Here is a 14933-nt window from a genome sequence, read left to right on the forward strand (position 1 = left end):
GCTAGGCAAGTTGGTCCTAACATTAAAGATGAGAGTGACCAGCCTCACTCATCCCTGAGTGGCATTACGTGAGCAATAAACCCCAACAACCTCTTGGATATATATCTTCACCAGCTCAATCTGACTAGAGCACCTTAATTACCCACTAAACCACCAGGAGCCATTATTTGGTTTTATGGTTACCACCCAATGGAGCAAATGGTTTCCTGGTGCACAGGAAACAATTTGGCTTGTCACTCAGTGTAGAGTCACCCACAGGTGGAAGGAACAGGAAAGAATGAAGGAAAGAAAGACAGAAGAGGGAGTGTAAAGTCACCCATAGGCAGAAGGGCATGGAAAGAATGAAGTAAAGAAAGACAGAAGAGGATGGAAGAAAAGAAGGATAGAGGAGAGGAAAGGGCAGACACCCGAGAGCAGCACTACATTGAGTGAGTGGATGGTGAGAGCCCAAGAATAAAAGTAAAAAGTACATCATTGCAATGAAAAAGTTAACATTTACATCTAATTTGCACATTTTTCCTTTTCACCTCTTCCCAAGGATTTGTTTGTTTGTCTGTTTGTTTGTTTGTTCTGGTTATCGCCTGATGATCTGACTAAACTTAGGACATACCCATTAGGCTGAAAGTATTATAAAATCCCCACTAAGCTGTGAGACTAAAGGACATCTTTATTTCCATCTGATAACATAATTCTGTTTAGGAGAGACTCCTTTCTAAGCACGTTCACAGTGGAAATAGTCAAATAAACAATTAGCCAGACTTTACCACATTTTGGGGGGCATTTTCTTATTATTATGAAATGTTTGGAAGCCTTCTCTGTGTGTGACAACACTGAAACGGCTTGCAAGAGTATGTCTCAATCCCCACCTATCTGTGATTTCCCTCTTCTAGACTAGAAATGCATTTTAATATTATAGCACGGCACTGTACATTAAGTGGAGTCTGATTTTTTTGTTTTGTTTTATATAAAACTGTGATTATAGCAGGGTGAAAATACTTTCTCCTTGGTTTGGCTTTTAAAGTCACTGCCAGAAAACACTCCCATTAACAATTAGTTATAAAAAGTTTAACAATTAATCCCTAACCACTAACTAATCTATATTGTAAAGTGGGAGATACTTACATTTGGTACTTAGGCATAAACCAGATGGTACTGTAAGAGTGTAAGATACAAGCAGAATGGATGGTATAAGTACTAGCACCTTGTATGAGAACCTTAGTACATTATGGATGATAAAACTGCAGGAGTATGTGGTCTTGTGAAATAAATAAAGAAAAATACATGAGATGGTATAAACTGCATTGAGAATGCATGCAAACAGTGTTAAATATGCTTTATAAAAATTACCAGTACATTGAAACTAACACTGTATGAGGATGACCATATGGGCAATCATGAAGAGTAGAAATGTATAGTTAGTCCTTGCTTTCAGTTGTTTTACTTGATGTTGTTTCATTATAAGGTTGCTGAGGACATTAACACCTTTTCTGCACCTAAAGCCATTTCTTCATTATTAAGTTGCTTTGGAGTCAGATACTCAATGTTTTTTGTGTTACTACTTAATCATAAACCAGAAACATGTCAAACTTAAAATGCCTGCACAATCCTAGACTTTAACCCATTCCGTGCCGGAGCCTTTGTCAGCTTTCATGCCCCCAATGCTGAGGGTGTGGGAGGCAAACTGGCCACGAATGCCTGCCACTTTCAACTTTTTTTTTTCCATGAATTGACCTGAAAAGTGGTTAAAATAAGCCTAGTGATATTAAAAAAGCTGACCTTGGCTGTTTTCTGCCTGAAAACAGGTGTTGTTGGTCCATTGGCGGACAGCCTAACACCTATAAATTACGCACTAAAACCAACGAATAAAATCTGAAAATCATCAAATGTAAGTCTGGAAAAAATCAAACTTAGTAAACTGTACCACAAAGTGACAATGTTCACCCCACCTATGGCTAAAACACATTAATCTAAGTCTAAAAACTGTTTATAAATCAACCTAAACACACAATTTTAGTCTAAATTATCATCAAAATCAGTAAAAAAAATCAAAACCCATAATCAAACTGGGGTTTGGCCATCATTACGTGGGGTATGGTGGTATTTCAACACCCATCTTCAAGCCAGGGTATTGAATCTTGGGGTATCAAATATCGGTGTATTACTGTATACCCCAGATTAAAGACGCAATGGGTTAAGTAAAAACCCATCGCTAGGCGGGGTATTGCATCTAGGGGTAGATTTAACATGTAAAGTATAGGGATGCATTTCTGAGCCTGGGTTTCCCTCCCAACCATGTCCTAAACCCACCCACATGAGTCCAAAAACAAGCTTCTAGCTAACCTAAACCCCCAAATAGCTTTAAAACAGGCTAAACTAAGCCTAAAAGCAGTTTATAACTCACCTAAACCCAAAAATAAAATATGAAAACTGTCAAATATATGTTTGGAAAAAATCAAACTTAGTACACTATACCCAAAAAAGACAAAGTTCACCCCACCTATGACTAAAACACATAAATCTGAGTCTAAAAACAGTTTATAAATCAACCTAAACACAAAATTTAAGTCTAAAATATCATTAAAATTGGTAAAGAAAATAAAAACCATCATAAACTGGGATTTGGCCATTGTTTGGCAGGGTATGGTGGTATTTCTACCCCAACCCCTAAGCCGGGGTATCGAATCTAGGGGTATCATATCTTGGGGTATGCCTGTGCTTGATTTCATGATTTACTCTATGTACTTACATTTACTTATATTACTTTCATTATACACACTATATACACTCACAAACACACTTTCCCTGTTCTTCGACTGAAAGTCAGGAGTACAGAAATGCCTCAACTTACGAGCATTCAAGATCCATGCATTTCAAAGATGTGAACATGAAAAAAATAAACAAACATTTCACAGGTACGAACATAACCATGAAAAACTAATTTAGCTTGTTGCGGCCTGTTGCGACCGCTTTTGAATGTGGCGGGTGACAGTTGTTGTGAGGCAGGTCGCTAGGCGGCAGTGTGGGTGCTAGGGGGCTAACGTGCCATCTTTTGTTTTTATTTTGTTCATGTGGAGAAGAGAGGATTGCTGCTCATTGTGCTTTTAGTACTTTCACACCATTTAATACGGCTGATAAATACAAGCATGTTGATAGTGGTGCTTCTGGCTCATCTAGGAAGAGACGTGCCATCTCTATGGAACAAAAACTCAAAATAATAAAACGTGTTAAATGAGGTTAAAGAATTAGTGCAGTAGCGGATTCATTTGGGATGAACAGATCAACTGTGGGGACAACTGTTATAAGGATAAGGAGCGTATTTTTAACCATGTGAAGGGTGCTGTGTTCATGAAGTCCACTATCATTGCCAAAAAATGTGGGCTTATTATGAAGGAGATGGAGAAACTTCTGAGTGTGTGGATAGACAACCAGATTCACCAGCACATCCCCCACGGCACAGAGCTGATACTGGAGAAGGCCACTAAGCTATATCCTAAGGAAAAGGATGCAGAGTTTAATGCAAGTCTTTGATGGTTTTACCGCTTTAAATCATGGGCTAACCTCCATAACGTGAAGGCAAGTGGTGAGACAGCTAGTGCTAACACGGCAGCAGTCAATGCTGCTGTGCATGATGCCCTGACAGGGTATCATCTCATCCTTGACGAGAAAAAGAACAACGCTTCCCAGTTGTCAATCACAAGGTTTTGCCCAAGGGTGGAAACGAAATTAGACAAACCACAGCCTTCAACCTCCGTTGATGAGCCTTCAACCTCCTCTGCTGAGCCTTCAGCCACATCCATTCAGCCTGCTTCTCCCGAAAATCCTGACTTGCCCACTGCTCCCTCCTCATCTGCATCTTCCACCTAACTCCACTCCTCCACCTGCCTCCTGTCACTTCTTGCATGTCCTGCTATGTCTGCCCTTAGGTGAGCAACAGTAATGTTTATAAAATAACACTGTTATCGCTTATGTCCAACGTATATTTACGAATAACGAAACAAAATGTTTGCCACATCCACATCTTTGCAGGTGGCAAACGTTCCACATCTTTCATCAGTTGTAAATAGGCATCGGACAATAGCAGGAACACAGTTGTGTCTTATACTGTATGTTTTTCTTGTGCATTTCTTGTGTTAATTTAGGCATTTATATTTCATAATACAATATAAACTGCTTAAGAACATTTAAAACCCTACTGACAGATCAGTGAACAGTACAGTGTTTTTCTATGTTGTACGTGTAGTACCGTAAGGGATTTTCATATTGCGAACAAAATCAACTTGCGAACGTCCTCTTGGAACCAATTATAAGTTGAGGTATTTCTGTATGCATAATGTCCTTGGTGGCGCGGTGTGACATGGTGACACTCAAGCTTACAGGGAGACTGAGGGCACAGGATGTGTGACCTCTACCCCTTTCCCACTCATGGCAGGGAAGGAGGGATGTCTGCCTTCACATTTTCTGTCATGCAATTGGGGCAGACTCAAATAATTTTGCACAACTGTGTGCAAATCCATATCCGTGTATGTACAGACTTGGCATTCTGGGTCACTACGTTTGTCCATATATATATATGGACATGGCCTGGAACAGGTTAAAGAGGACTAACTGTACCATACTCCACTCAATAAGACGGAAAACAATTGGTGATTGAACATGACAATTACGTAGTGAACAAGCAGCCAAGAGACATTTCTGCCACATCCATCCTCTTTTGGAGGGTTCTCATGAGGAAGCAACAGGTCAGTTATAATTATGATAAGTTATAATAAGGATTACCATAACAGAAGCACTGACAGCATAGTAACAGTTTTATTAGAAGTAATTTTTGGTAAATAAAGAGGAACTTTGAATGAGACACATAAAAAAATGAGAATATTATCAACAGTATATACGAACCTCTCTTCTGAGGAATGCTAACCTCCATAGCAGCCATATTGTAAAGGTCAAGCTGATCATTGGTAATAGCACGGCGTTCTGGTTTGAGCTTTTCGTGTACCACAGGGTCCTGCAGCATCCATAACATTCGTGTGCGTGACCCAATTTGGTCAAGGCTCTGAGGGAGGGAAGACAAGAATATCAGGAACTATCATGAAAATCACACACATCCTTAGGGGTGGTATAGCTGATTCTGCTACATACAGAAATGTAAGAAAACTGAAAGTGACAACAGTGACAGAAAACACTCTATTGAGATGCAAAGTCAACGTGAGGTGATGTCTGTTTCTCACTCAGTTGTGTTTAGTGTTACTGATCAATGTCTAAGGGGCACTGCAAAAAAAAAAAAAAAAAAAAAAAAAAAAAAAAAAAAGGGGGGGGGGGGGGGTGACTGGTTCATCAATGCACCAAACACCTCGAACCTGTTCCAACTTTCAAGGTTAAGCTGAGGCTGACTTACCTGTGCATGAATTTTTAAAGCTGTAGGGTATCATAAGTAGTCAGGTCTCATTATATGTTTGTTTGGTATGTATAAATTGATGGAACACTGAACTAAGTTATACCCAGTTTCGCAATGCTGTAATGATATCGAACTTGTTTATATGACAACTGTGGTGGCCGCATACAACAATCCCATGCATACACAGAGCCTCCCACACAAGACAACACTCAAATGTTTGAGCCAAAAGGGCCACCTAGTGTTTACATTCCCCACAATCATCTCCCTTTTGCTTAATTTTGTCCGTGTAAGGCCACTGAAACACCACTGCTATTACCAAATAACAGTGCAAGTGTGCAACAAATAGTGCACTGTGTGATATTAAGTGGACCAATAACTTCTTGGGGTGTGAAATACTGAAACCTGTGACTTGGAAATCATGTCTGACAGGGATGCTACCCCTAGTGGAAAGCATGGTTACTGGTGAAGATGCCGAACGTAAGCCTAAAAGGGTAAGGTTTTTTGACATTTAGGTTATGTGACCCTTCACCCCCTCCCTATCCCCAGTGAACCCATGTTATACTGTCTCATTTGTTTCTAAAAGGCTCCAACATGCATGCATGCGCATCAGCCTTGGCAACCTTGGGACGGCTCTCTATTATGCTCAATCTCTGGCAGCTTCCCTATTCAGTCCCTTACGCCTCAGGTCACAAACAATGACCTCATCCTAGGCCTTTTTTTGTCTACCTCTCGCAACCCTACCCCTAACGTTAACACTTACCACTTACTGCACCCAACTGTCATCCTCCAACCTCTCCACATGCCCAAACCATCTCATTCTACCTCTCCTCACCACAACACCAATACACTCCTGTCCCATCCTACCTCTCAACTTTTCCATCATAAACCTAGCACCCCCATGCCTTGCACTCAAGGAAGCACTGCACATCTAACTAATCATTGTCACTTCTGTACATTTGAGTCTGCGAATATCCCCTTCCTTTACTGCCCAGGTCTCACTACCATACAGCATTACACTTCTAACATACGTCATATACAAAGATCTCTTAGCACGGAGGGAGAGCCCTCCCAGTGTCAGGAGAGGCAACAGCTCCCAAAACTTCTTCCAACCACTCCTCACTTTAGGCGCAGAGCTAGTTCCAGCCCACCTCCAGCACATAACATGTCTCCCAAATAACAAAACTCTTCCACACATTCAAAAGACTCACCAGCAAGATCAATCCTTTCACACCTGATAATCTCCACCTGCTCTCCCTGACACACTGCACACATGAAATCTGCATTATCTTGCAGCCTATCTCTAATAACACTACATTTCTTATACACCCACTCATCACAAACACTGCACATGATAGAAATACTTCCCACGTCCTTGTGGCAAATCACACACTGCCACTCTCCCTCATCTTTGACAATACTGTTACCAGCCCTAGATACCATCACTTTCATTTTGTCTGTATTTATTCTTAAGCCATTGTGCCCCATCCCATCTTTCCACTTTCTAAATCTTTTCTCCACTTCCCTTTCATTCTCTGCAGTCAAACCCAAATCATCGGCATACAACATCTCCCACGGGAGTTCATTTCTGAAGTCACGCGAAAGGACTTGAAGTACTGTGATAAAAAACAAGGGGCTCAAGACCGACCCTTGATGCACACCAACATTCATGGAAAACTCATTACTCAAAGCTCCATTCACCCTTGCCTTTGACTAATGCAAGAAAGCCATGGTTTAATCACGCTTGTTCTAATGCTGTCTGCAACAAGGAGAGGGCCTATAAAAGGTACCGGAGCCAACCCACCCCTGAACCACATCTTTTTTATGTTTCTGCCTGGAATCGTGCTAAGTCTGTTCTTCGCTCCACTAAAAATAATTTCATCCGTAATAAATGCTCTCAACTCTCCAACTTGAATTTTTCACACTCCTTCTAGCACCTTGCCAAAAACCTTTCTAACAACTTTACCTCATCAACCTTCCCTCCTCCTTTCTACTCTGATGGTTCTGTAGCTATTTCTTCTACTGATAAAACAGATCCCTTCCCTCAGACTTTCTCCTCCAACTCCACCTTAGACGATTCCGGTGCTATTCCTTCATCACTTCCCCCCCCCCCTCTGACTTCCTCATGACTGATATTAAAATTTCTTCAGCTGATGTATCTTCTGGCATCACAGGCCTCAATACTAACAAGGCATATGGACCTGAAGGAGTCCCCCCTGTTGTCCTCAAGAACTGTGCTCCTGTGCTTACACCCTGCCTAGGTAAACTCTTTCGCCTTTGTCTATCAACTTGTACCTTTCCTTCTTGCTGGAAGTTTGCTCTCATTCAGCCAGTCCCAAAGAAGGGTGACCATTCCCAACCCTCTACTATCGTTTAATTGCTTTAACATCCTGTATCTCAAACGTTTTCGAGTCAATTCTTAATAGAAAAATTTTAGAGCATCTTTCCTATCACAATCTTCTTTCTGATTGTCAGTATGGGTTCTGTCAGGGATGCTCCACTGGAGATCTTCTCACCTACTTTTCAGACTCCTGGTCATCCTCCTTTTGGGACTTTGGCAAAAGCTTTGCCATTGCACTTGACATCTCAAAGGCTTTCGATCAAGTCTGGCATAAATCTTTAATTTCCAAACTGCCCTCTTACAGTTTCTATCCTTCTATCTGTGCCTTTATCTATAGCTTACTTTCTGGTCGTTCTATAGCCGCTGTTGTAAACGGCCATCGTTCTTCTCCTAGATCTATCAACAGTGGTGTTCTTCAGGGCTCTGTCCTATCAACAACTCTCTTCCTTTTATTCATCAATGACCTTTTAAGCTATACATCTAACCCTAACCACTTGTATGCTCATGACTCCACCCTTCACCTTTCCATTCGGTTCCTGCAATGTCCATCTCAGCAGTTACTTCAACAAACAAGGGATGAGGCTATGGCACACCTAATGTCTGACTAGGCTCGTATCTCTGACTGGGGTAAAAATAATCTTGTTTTTAATGCATCAAAGACTCAGTTCTTACACCTATCAATCCGACAAAACCTTCCATAGGTGTACTCACTAATGTTTAATAATATTCAGCTTATTCCAGCATCATCCTTGAACAGGCTTGGGATTTCATTCGCTCGGGATTTATCTTGGAAAAATCATATTACATCTCATGTAAAATCTGCTTCCAAGAGATTACGTGTGCTAAGCCAACTCTGTTCCTTCTTTACCCCTGAACAATTGTTGACTCTATACACAGGTTTTGTCCGCCCCTGTGTAGAGTACAACTCTCATGTGTGGGGAGGCTACCCACATACAGCTCTTCTCAACTGGGTGGTGTCAAAGGCTTTTTGTCTCATTAACTCTCCTCCTCTTACTAGCTCCCTTCAACCTCTGTCTTTTTGTCGCACTGTTGCATCTTTATCTCTTTTCTATCGCTACTTCAATGGTCACTGCACCTCTGAACTGTCTGCTTCCTCTACCTCTACGACGGGCGCACAGCACCTGTGTAGCAGAAAAACTCTCATCCCTTTTCTGTTCAACTCCCTAATGCAAGAGTTAACCATTACTCCCAGTCCTCCATTTATGTAATAGGTCAACTCTGGAACTGTCTCCCTCTGCCTGTATTTCCTGCTAACTATGATCTCCAGTCTTTCAAACACAGTGTGTCCAGGCATCTCGAAATGATCGGATCTTGAATTTGGCTCTTTTATTTTTCTCTTGAAAGGAACAGTTTGCAGGCTCGTGGCCTTTGGTTCGTTCTCCCTGGCATAAAAAAAAAAAACATACATGGCCATAACCATCCTACCCAGCCACTCTTCCATCCCAAGCTTTCTCATTGTCCACTTCGCCACCTCCCTAGGGACTCTGTCAAAGGCGCCTTCTCCAAATTAACAAAAACAAAGTACAGATCCCATTTCTTTCCTATTTATTTTTCCTGAAGCTGTCAAGCGATGAATATGGCATCAGTGGTTCCTTTGCCTGGCATAAAACCAAACTGTATCTCATCAATATTCACTCTTTCTCTAATCATACCTTCTAGAAATCTCTCCATTACCTTCATTATCTGGTCCAAAAGTTTTATGCCTTTATAAATTCCTCTTTCCTAGACATCACCCTTCCCTTTGTACACATTACAATTACACTCTTCTGCCAACCATCTGGGACAACACACTCATATATAACCATATTTATCACGTCAGCAACTAACTCCACTCCTGTACCTCCTGATGCTTTCAGTATTTCAGCAGTCAACTCAGACACACCTGCTACCTTCCCCACTTGCATCCTGCCTATTGCCCTGCTTACAGTAGCAGTGTAAATCAAAGGCCAAGGGCCAAACACTGGATCTGCTGGCTCTAAACTTTCCCTGCTCCAGTCAAACTCCTCCTTCAACACCCGGTTGCAATGCTCTCTCCAGGCATCTTTAATATCCCCACTGTTCACCACTACATTTCCTTTATCATTCTTCCAACACTGCTCACCTATGATATCCCAATTTTCCCTCTTCATCTGATTTGCCACCTTAAATATCATATTCTTCCTTTCCACACCATTTAGGTTATTAAGTAAAAGTCTCTGAGACTCAGATTCTGCCCTGTAAACCTCTTTTATAGTCCTATGCTTGGCAGCCATGTATTTCTCTTAGTTACCATCCCTTTTCCATTCCCAGAAAAGCCTTCTTTTCTCCTTAACTGTAGCTTCTACACCTTCATCCCACCACCCGGTTACTTTATGTCTTGGGGGATCCCTTGTCCATCCACACACTAAATCAGTAACTCTTAGGAGATTGTTTCTTGAGAGCTCTGTGCTGTTCATTAACACTTCTGTCAATGGCTCCCTGTTCTACCTTGGTATATGACAAATCGTTATGAAATAAGTTTTCACATGACATAACCCCGTCAAATACTGAGGCGTGACTGTACTTTCACAGAAACTATGTACAAGATCATGGTGAATTTTGCTATTAACTACTTCACCACAGACAAGACATTTATTTGACAGACATGCCACTCCCTAGGAATTATGGGAAAATTGCTTTTCTGATGTTCTTCATGTTCTCTTACTGACTTTCTTACCTATAATGTTACTAAAATGCAACATAACTCAGTTCTGCAACCCTGATTATTTACGGTAATTACAGTACCCGCAAAAAGTATGAGGAATATCTGTGGGCCACGGCCAGTTTTGGTGTCTTCAGAAATCTGAAGTTTACCATCCAACTGATGGCTCATATTACACTAAATTGGTGCATGGCAACTCTGTCAGATACATATCAACACCACCCACGCAATTTCCCCTAGTGCCGCGCAGGTAGCACCAGAGAGAGGGGGGTTGCATTTGGCTGTGCTGAAAAAAAATTCCCTCAGTTTCTTTCCCTTCCATTATTCGTCATGCTGCTACCCACCCACGTCGTAGAATGGAGCCTAAGAACCTTATTGAGCAAGAAAAAGCTATGATGCTTGCCCTGAAGGATGCAAACATGCCTGTCAAGGAAATATGTCAGTGTACAGGGAAAGGAAAGACAGCCATATACCGCCTGCTTTCTAAGGCAAAGGATTTCCCCCAAAATGAGATTCCACCTCATAAACCTGTTCCTGGGCGTCCCAGAAAGACAACAACAACTGACAAGCTTGACAAGTACTGAAAAATCCATGAATCACTGCAAAACAATTGAAGTATGCCTACCCTGACATCCTTGGAAGTGTTGCTGAGTGCACCATTCAACATCGCTGCCAGAAAGAATTGATGCTGCATCTTCGTTCCCCGACCTGCAAGCCGCTTCTGACTCGCAAAATGCGTGCTGCTCGTCTCAGTTTTGCAAGGAAATATAGAGATTTAACTCGTGAAGACTGGAGAAAGGTCTTATGGAGAGATGAGTCGACTTTCCAATGCGGTGCACAGAGGAGTGGAAAGCTGAGACGTCCATCACACATGAATCCCCTTGACCCCCGGTATGTGCAACTGATGTCAAACACCCACTCTCAGTCATGATTTGGGGCTGCTTTAGTGGAGAGAAAGGGCGTGGAGGATTGTATGTTCTACCCAAGAACGTCACTATGACTGGAGATCGTTACACTGATGTCTTGCAATGCCATATGTTGATTTTTTTTTATATCCATGACTGCAACTTCTCTATGCAAGACAATGCACCATGCCACAAGGCAAAGATGGTCATGAAATGGTTGGCAGACAAGCAGGTGAATGTTCTTGAGTGGCCTGGGAACTCTCCAGATCTGAATCCCATCAAGGAGCTGTAGTCTCACATGAAGCTTAAACTTCAAGAAAAGGACACCTCTTCAATTCCACACCTTGTTGAAGCTATCAAGGACATCTGGGTGCACAAAACTGGCCTGGATTACTACAGGACACTTGTTGACTCCATGCCACGATGCATACAAGAGGTTTTGAAGGCACGTGGTGGCCATACAACACATTAAAATAAAGAAAATGAAAGGCATTTGTTGTTTTTTTGGCAATTCCGTATACTTTTTGCAGGTACTGTACTTATTTAATAATTTTATGCATATTCACCATGAAATAGGGCATATACAACAAGCTGACTCACATATAACCTATCTATTGCCATACATCTTAACTGCAGATGGGGTATCCATTAACAAACTACCTCCATGTCACCAGTCCTTTGCCATCCTACAACCTTCTCTCCTTCCCAAACCTCATTCTTATACCTCTCCACTATGGCCTCTTACCTCATTCTCAGTATCCCTCTCCTCTCTTCTACTCTCCTTCCACCTCAATCAACTACACTCTCCTTCTTAATTCCTCTCTACATTTGCTCCATACGGCCTAATCATCTCAGGGTACTCCGGAAACTTTCCAGCACATTCACATCAACATAACAATGCTCTTGAACTTCATTAGTCTGTCTCTTCATTAATTTCATGAACTTCTCTCTGAATGCTAATTTCCAATACTCTGACTTTTGATACAGCATCTAGTGGTAGGTGGTGGCGACCATCATCCACTCACTTGATGCAGTGCTGCCTACTTCCTCCTTAGCCTTTATCATTCTTTTTCTGTGCCTGCCCTCCTTTCTTCCTATTTCTCCCATCTTTCCTGTCACTTCTTATTGCTTTTCTTTCCTTTACAGCTGGCTTTACATCGAGTGACAAGCCAAATGGTTTCCTGTAAGCCAAGAAACCATTTACAACACTGGGTGGTAACCATATAACCACACCATACGTGCTCCCTACATGACAACAAGTGGGTTGGTGGAGGGTTAGTGCCCCTCCCCGTAAAACATATAACTCAAAGTCAAATGGCCACCCCTTAGATAGATAGATAGATAGATGTGTCCTTCCAGCAGTCTATACTTCACTTCTATATGTCTGTGTGGGGATCACCATACTTTACTATCATGCAACTACTTCTTATTTCCATGCTCACACCCCTATTCAATTTCACTACCCACAATGCACACCCCACCAAAAACTACCTAGGCACCTGGGCATGATGGATGTGAAAATAAGCAAAACGTAGCATGTCATCTATGAATGGTTGGTATACCTGATTGTGGGGTGACACATTTAGAGGCCATTACAATGATGTATGGTGCATTATGGCAACCAATTAACCATTACTGACAGATACAGTACATGCAAAGTTGTTTTCCATTTCCCGACCTTCAGCCTCACTGCACACTCCACGATTTCATTCCACTCAAAAATAATAACTTTATTTTGTGCAACATTCACTTTCAAATTTTGTTCCTTATTTACACTTCCACACTCATTCACCAAACCTTGGAACACCCAGTCATCTTCACTTATCGGTAGTTATCAGCAAACAACAGTATGGGCAATTTACACACCCTACTCTCTCTCACTAAAGACACTTGAAAATCCACTACTGTACTTTATACCCTTTTTTTTGTTTTGTTTATAAGACCATCTTCATAAGCATGGAGACATGGCACATCCCTGTTTTAATCCAACTTTGAAATCAAAGGACATGATCGGTTCATTTTTCATACTCACTGCCATTATTGTACAATCATAATCTAAACAGCATTCATCAATTTCTACTCCATATATTTTCAGAACTTTCACATTCCTTATCTGTCTTCTCTGTAACATCCAGGAAGAGAGCACATAATTACTTTACTTTTCTCTAAATATTTTTTTGTCATATATCTCAAGCATACACCCCCTCCTGTTCCACAAACCCTCTTGTTCACCTCCTACCATTTTCTCAGCTTTCTCCTGTACCATCCCTTCTTCTTCTGTCTGAAGATCTAATCCAAAAATACACCAAATGTGTCCATCTAGTGAGCGATGAGAAATTGTTTTTCTTTTTAAACTTCCAGTATGCTCTCCAGTCATCAGAAGGTATAATATTTTCTTGAATGAAATTTACCATGTATTTTTTTTTTCTTTCAACAGTAGCAAGAATTCTTGCATATGTATGAATTCATGCCACTACCCAATTTCTGTATTACAAAATACAGTACATATATGGATATGTCTTCCTCCAACTGGGCATGAGGAAACAATTACTATCAATTGATAAGGTTGCAAATACTATATGGCACAGTTTTCAGTCAGAGACTTGATACTATGGTTCATTAATTCAAAATACAAAACTTACCGATGAGAGGTCCATCAGACTGCTCTTATACTGTTCGAGAGCTTGTGAGGAACCATTGGATTCCTTGATGTCATGAGTGGCACATCCCATCACAATCAGCTGAGGTAGTTTGGCACTTCTCTAGTGGAGAGGAGAGAAAGAAAAGGGTTAAAGGCACTGCACCATGTACTAAACATCTCTAACTAATGCTATTCAATACACCGATTTAACATTTTCACAGTCCGTATAACTGTAAATGGATTTTTCATCTGCATTAAGGGGGACACTCACAGTGCTTGCAGCCTTGCAAATGAATCACAAGCTGTTTCAAGAGGTTGTTTGTAATGATAACAATGTGCAGACTAGGCAAGTCAAAAACTTGAAATGTGTACTGTAAGTGTTGGATTTAAATACTTTCCCCTATCTAGTAAAGTTTACTGTAGAATTTGCATCCTTACAGGAATACACAGGATACAGCTGGCAATGGCTGAAACTGTTCATGAAATTGATGACACAACACTGTGAATACATTGCCAGGAACTACTGTTGTATTTTAAAAGTTCTAATACTGTAATCCCTCATTTATCAATCATAATTCAGCCAAGGTCTGTTGGATAATGGATTTTTTTGGGCTACCTGTAATGCCGTGCTACCCCCACAACCCCTCTACATGGGGTATAACCCCTATAAAACCCTATACAGATCTCCCTGTCAGTATGCAGTGCCTGTCTTGATACTGATTTTCCAATGGCCACCTTTATGTTGTATACGGCAAACCCTCACTTTATCATGCCCTGCTAGGCTGGATATCAGATTTAATGAACACTCTGAGGTCCCTGGACAAACCGTTGTACATACTGGATACCATCCGGTAAATGGGGAAAACCATGTGAACTACCAGTTACATGGGGCATATGATGCAGGCTTAACGGATCAAACCAGATCGCTTCCTATGTGCAGGGTGACTCAGAAT

At 41.3% G+C, this 14933-nt stretch overlaps 1 protein-coding gene across 1 annotated transcript in view; it reads right to left on the reverse strand.

Moving 5' to 3' along the window:
* The window catches only part of LOC145395008 (N-acetylneuraminate (7)9-O-acetyltransferase), a 131969-nt gene that overhangs the window by 54001 nt on the left and 63035 nt on the right, over positions 1-14933 (reverse strand). Inside the window, exons 5-6 of the mRNA XM_080268753.1 lie at positions 13982-14101; positions 4919-5053 (exon numbers count right to left, since the gene is read on the reverse strand). Of these exons, the coding sequence (XP_080124879.1) occupies positions 4919-5053; positions 13982-14101 (255 nt within the window). The remainder of the gene's footprint in view (positions 1-4918; positions 5054-13981; positions 14102-14933) is intronic.

Source organism: Coenobita brevimanus, chromosome 29 (genome assembly GCF_032717465.1).
Source record: "Coenobita brevimanus isolate Jiangsu-jjx chromosome 29, ASM3271746v2, whole genome shotgun sequence".
Taxonomy (NCBI): Eukaryota; Metazoa; Arthropoda; class Malacostraca; order Decapoda; family Coenobitidae; genus Coenobita; species Coenobita brevimanus.